The sequence below is a fragment of the Narcine bancroftii genome, chromosome 11 (assembly GCF_036971445.1).
Source record: "Narcine bancroftii isolate sNarBan1 chromosome 11, sNarBan1.hap1, whole genome shotgun sequence".
NCBI classification, from domain to species: Eukaryota; Metazoa; Chordata; class Chondrichthyes; order Torpediniformes; family Narcinidae; genus Narcine; species Narcine bancroftii.
In genome coordinates, this window is record NC_091479.1 from 68,517,576 (window position 1) to 68,523,743 (window position 6,168).

A 6,168-nucleotide genomic window follows, 5' to 3' on the forward strand; every position below is an offset into this window, starting at 1 on the left:
CTGAGCTCAACCCATCTGGTTGCGTCTGTTATTAAGGGAGCTATATAGCCGCTGCTACAATTGATGACCCCGACTGGTTCAAACGTCTTTGTACCCATCAAGAGCGAGCCTGGGATCAGCGCTATAGCCATGAAACTCCTTGAATGCTGGGCTCAGGAGCCGGAGATCTCGTTCGTCCACGCGGAGGCCCAGTTTCACCTCCGCCAGATTTCGTCCGACATGACCAAATTCTACCATGTGGTCACTGCCCTGGACCAGGCCACCGACAGACGTGTGCTGCAACTTGTTCAACACCCACCCACCGAGGACAAGTATGAGACCATCAAGCGAGTGCTTACCATGTCCCTCGGACACGTGCCGCTCGGGTGCTGCACCTCGATGCCCTGGGGGACAGGTCCCCGATGGAACTGATGGACGAGATGCTCATGCTCATGGGTGAGCACACCAACTGCCCACTTTTTGAGCGCATCTTCCTCGAACATATGCCCGGGGATATCCGCCCGCTGCAAATGATTGTTTGCAACTGCATTCCACTCCATATTAAATCTATTATCAATCACTGAGCAAAGATTTTTTTTCATTCAATTTCCTTACCTGAAATATTTAAATAACATTTGAGAGAAGAATTAATGCTTTCCTAACTCTCCCTTGGATATGGGCTGACAACAGAAACAGGTCAATCCTTGACTATGTTTTATGTCTACTTGAATAATATGAGTATTCCTTCTCCTTTGGGTGTTGTCTCCTCCATATATCCAAAAGTTGCATTTCCTGCATTGATTTAACCATAAATTTGGCTACATTGTTCTTTCTCCTAGTCTTTTGTCCAGTTTTATCCATCTTTGAATCCAAATTAAGGTTAAAGTCCCCTCCTATCAATATATTCCCTTGCGTATCTACAATCTTCAAAAAGATATCTTGCATAAACTTTTGATCCTCTTCATTAGGTGCATATATATTGTGCAAATTCCAAAATTCTGAATATATCTGACACTTTATCATTACATACCTCCCTGCTGGATCTATTATTTCCCCCTCTATTTTGATTTGTACATTTTTATTGATTAATATCGCTACACCTCTGGCTTTTGAATTATATGATGCTGCCACTACGTGCCCTACCCAGTCTCTCCTTAATTATTATGTTCCACTTCAGTTAGATGTGTTTCCTGCACAAATGCTATATCTATTTTTTCTTTGTTCAGTAAATTTAATAGCCTCTTCCTTTTGATTTGGTTATGTATTCCGTTAATATTTATGGTCATATAGTTCAACATGGCCATTTCATATTTTGTTTACATCTCATTTCCACTTCCTCACCACCACCTTAACCCTTTTCCCCATTTCCAATTCTCAATTTTCTTTTTTTTGAATGCACTTTATGACAACACTTCTAAAACATAAAATATTTCAATCATTCCCACATCTAAAATTCCCTTAACCCCAGTGTCCCCCCCTCTCTGAGTTACCCCTTGTTCCTTGTCGGGCAACCACAACTCCCCTTTCCATTCGGACTGTGAACCCATTCACAAGTGTCAACTGATTTCGCAGTGACTGTTATTCTCTCCCACCCAACCCCCTCCAGAAAAGACTTTTATCTTCACATTACAACAAAGCTCCCACTCGTTTCTTCTCTTTTTCTTTTAGTTCTATTTATTTATTTATTTTTTAACCCCACCTCTTTTTTATCCCCTTCTCCCTTACTTCCCTTTTCTTCCCTCCTTTAGTTCTTACTTGTACATTATTTTTACTTCTTTATATGTAGTTTGTCGTCGTTCTTTGTTCTTGTTACATCTCTTCATCTCTCCTTCTGTCTTGCAGGCGTTCTGCAAATTCTCGTGCTTTCTCTGGATCTGAGAACAGTCTGTTTTGCTGCCCTGAGATAACTATTTTAAGCACCACTGGATATCTTAACATAAATTTACAGCCTTTCTTCCATAGGATCGATTTTGCTACGTTAAACTCCTTCCTCTTCTTCAGGAGCTCAAAACTTATGTCTGGGTAGAAAAAAATTTTTTGACCTTTGTATTCCAGTAGTTTTTTGTCTTCTCTCATTTTATTCATTGCCTTCTCCAATATATTTTCTCTTGTCGTGTATCTCAAGAATTTTACTAAAACGGATCTTGGTTTTTGTTGTGACTGTGGTTTTGGGGCTAATGTTCTGTAATGGAAGGAATTTCCATTCCTTCCTGCATTTCTGGCATTCCCAGGACTTTTGGGATTCATTCTTTTATAATTTCTTTCATATCTTTGCCTTCTTCATCTTTCTTAAGGCCCACTATCTTTATATTGTTTCACCTACTATAGTTTTCCATTATATCCATCTTCTGAGCTAACAATTCTTGTGTTCCTTTAACTTTTTTGTCACTTTCTTCCAATGTTCTTTTTAAGTAATTCACTTCCATTTCTACCGCCATTACATGTTCTTCCACATTTTCTAATCTTTTCCTTACATCTGCTATGACCAGCTCTATTCTACTCACTTTTTCTTCTGTACTTTTCATTTTTCTTTTCATTACATTCTAGTGTCAGCCATTCTTTTAACGCTTTTATTTGTTCTTGAATTTTTTTTTTAATCTATGTACTGTCCATTCATTTTACCACCCATTCCTCTCTGCAAAGCTTGGTGTTCTCCTTCTTCTTCTTCTGTGTCTGCTCTTGGGTTTGTGTCTTCTATTTCTCTTCCTTGTATCTGTGTCTCTTCTGACTTTCTTGTTGAGCTGTTGGGTATTTTTTTCCACGGTGTCTTGATGTTGATCCTCTTCTTCTGGGTTGGTGCCTCTAGTTTCCTTTTTTCATTCTCAACCCTCCCTTCCCGTTGTTTTCTTTATCTTCCAGCTGGGAGCCCTGCTGTCAGGTCTTTCTCAGCTGATCGTGCTGTGGAGTTTCACTCCACAGCAGGTTCCCCCTCCCGTCGGTGTTGTCTTTGTCGTGCACATCGCGCATGCACAGTTGCGCACCTCTCTTGCGCACAACACATGGATTAAGGAAAAGGTTCTTTACTTTAAAGTTCTTGTAAACAGCACCATGAGGCATGCCATGAGGCTGCAAGCCTCCATTACATATCTAACATACTGCAGTCTCCTGCTCTGTGTCAGCCCCTGCTGGCAGCCAAGTAAATTTAAACAGGAGCTATAATCCTTAAGTCATTGCTAGTTGCATTGCAACCATGATCACTATCATTACAAATAGGTCACAAAATCTGGTGTTTTTTTGGCAGCAACATCATAGTGCAAACAAATCATATTCTAACTATCTTATGACATTACTACAAAAATAATAACAATAATACTGCAGGAAAAGGAAAGCCGTGTCTTTGATTATTCAGGAAACTGAGGGCCACGGGAAAGAAGCTGTCCTTGTGCCGCTGAGTGTTCATCTTTAGGCTCCTGTACCTTTTCCCCGATGGTAGCAGAGTGAAGAGGACATGGCCTGACTGGTGGGGTCTTTGAGGATAGAGGTTGCATTTTTAAGACACCACCTCATGTAGATGTCCTCGATGGAGTGACGTCTGGTGGCTGTGATGTTGCAGGCCACATTAACAACGCTCTGGAGTTTATTCTTGTCCTGAGAATTGGCACCTCCATACCAGGCAGTGATGCAACCAGCCAGAATGCTCTCCACAGTACAAGAATCTTCAGTGACATATCAAATTTCCTTAGACACCTCACAAAGTATAACTACTGGCAAGCCTTCTTTGTGAATGCATCAACATGGAGGCTCCAGGACAGATCCTCGGAGATGTTAACATCCAAGAATTTGAAGTTCTTGACCCTCTCCACTACTGAGCCCTCGATGGGGACTGCTTCCTCCTGAAGTCCACAATCATCTCCTTGATTTTGCTGATGTTGAGTGCAAGGTTGTTTTTTTTTCTTTTTTTAAAACAATTTTTTCTTTAATAAAATCCCTCAAGAAAAGAATACTGTAATAGTATTACCCCCCTCAATTATATGGGAGTGACAAATGCCACAAAGTGGCTGACGACTTCAGAAGGATCGGTAGTCGAACAGAACAACAAAAAATAAGATATAAGAATCATTTCAAGTATGAAATGCTTCTTCCAGATCTTGATTAACCTTCTCGTCATCAATTCCAATATCAATCAACTGTTGAGATTCCATCTCTCACTTATCATTCTTCCCTTTTGGAATAAAAACAAGCTCTTGATGGAACCTTTCTCGACTTTGCACCTGCTTATTATCAGGTAAAGAATTAGCAAATGTAAGAGCTTCAGCATCATCAGTAAAAAACTGAGATTGAAAATCTCCATAAAAGACTTTGTACAGCAGGATAATGAAAGGCAAACTTATATCTTTTCTTCCACAAAACAGCTTTAGCTGAATTAAATTCTTTATGATGTTTAATTACAGCTTGACTCAAATCAACATAGAAAAATATTCTATTATTTTCAACAAGTAAAGGGCCCTGATTACTTATCGCATTCTGTATAGCAAGTCTTAAAATCAATTCTCTGTCTTGATAATGCAAACATCTGATCAAAATTAAATGTGGAGCTTGACCAGGAAGCTGCTTCCTTCTTATTGCTCAGTGGGCTCTATCCAATTTCAGACCATTCGGGAAATATGCTGTTCCCAAAACCTCGGGAATCCATTTCTGAATAAATCTGAATGGGGTCTGGACCTTCAAGATCTTTGCATAAGTTTTTTAAAAACTTACAAGATGACCGCTTAGCAACCGATTTTTCTGTTGTAGCAGGCCACAGTTTACCTCAGTTCAGCAAATTCTAAATCTGTTTGTCACTTCCTGTTGGGAATCTCACTTTTGGATTTAAATACTTTTAGTTAGAGGGAAGGGTGTGGATTATAACAAATTGGGCAAGAGATCAAACTCTGCATCTAGCAACAAGTCTACAGTGCGCAGTCAACATAAAATTCTTCAACAGGGTAATGATTCTATTTGGACTTTTGTTTCAGGTGTTAATCCGGTTCCAAATTCAAAGAGGATTTGTAGTAATTCCAAAGTCTATCACTCCAGAATGAATTAGGGAAAACTATGAGGTATGTGAGATTTGGTGCGAGAAGGAGGAGATGAAAGTGGAGGTCCATTACACTAGCTCCTGCTTAAATAAAAATAGAGCTAATTGCAATTTACAAAAAAAATGTACACATTTTATAATGGCAATCTGAAGCCAACCTGGCATCTCTGAATGTGAAGGTGCTGTGCTTATTTTTCAGTTCCTTGCTGTAATCCCAGCTTCCTGTTGCTGATGTTTTTGAGGGGGAACGTTGGGGGAAATTCTTGCAACTTGTGTTCATGTACAGTATTTCATCAAATATCCATATGTTTGATTCTAAAAGTGTGTTTCTGCTGGTTACAGGTATTTGATTTTCAGTTGAGTGACGAGGCGATAAACTTGCTCCTCTCCTTCAATAAGAACTGGGAATACTGTCAAATGCCATGGTGAATTGTTTTAATGCACGTGTCTCTTCAAGTTATCCTACTAAAGCAAAAAGTTAGTTTCACTTTCCCAAAATCACCACATTGACTCTTATTCTATAATATCTCTTTGGCTTGGCTTCGCGGACGAAGATTTATGGAGGGGGTAAAAAAAGTCCACGTCAGCTGCAGGCTCGTTTGTGGCTGACAAGTCCGATGCGGGACAGGCAGACACGGTTGCAGGGGAAATTGGTTGGTTGGGGTTGGGTGTTGGGTTTTTCCTCCTTTGCCTTTTGTCAGTGAGGTGGGCTCTGCGGTCTTCTTCAAAGGAGGTTGCTGCCCGCCAAACTGTGAGGCGCCAAGATGCACGGTTTGAGGCGTTATCAGCCCACTGGCGGTGGTCAATGTGGCAGGCACCAAGAGATTTCTTTAGGCAGTCCTTGTACCTTTTCTTTGGTGCACCTCTGTCACGGTGGCCAGTGGAGAGCTCGCCATATAATACGATCTTGGGAAGGCGATGGTCCTCCATTCTGGAGACGTGACCCATCCAGCGCAGCTGGATCTTCAGCAGCGTGGACTCGATGCTGTCGACCTCTGCCATCTCGAGTTCTTCGACGTTAGGGATGAAAGCGCTCCAATGGATGTTGAGGATGGAGCGGAGACAACGCTGGTGGAAGCGTTCTAGGAGCCGTAGGTGGTGCCGGTAGAGGACCCATGATTCGGAGTCGAACAGGAGTGTGGGTATGACAACAGCTCTGTATACGCTTATCT

At 41.1% G+C, this 6,168-nt stretch overlaps 1 protein-coding gene across 2 annotated transcripts in view; it reads right to left on the reverse strand.

Moving 5' to 3' along the window:
- Positions 1–5,736, reverse strand: part of LOC138745856 (aldo-keto reductase family 1 member C1-like) — a 45,360-nt gene extending 39,624 nt beyond the window's left edge. For both annotated transcript variants that reach the window (XM_069903272.1, XM_069903271.1), the window contains exon 1: positions 5,155–5,736. In XM_069903272.1, coding sequence (XP_069759373.1) covers positions 5,155–5,276 — 122 coding nt within the window. In that variant the 5' untranslated portion in view covers positions 5,277–5,736. The remainder of the gene's footprint in view (positions 1–5,154) is intronic.
- Between the last annotated feature and the right edge of the window lie 432 nt (positions 5,737–6,168).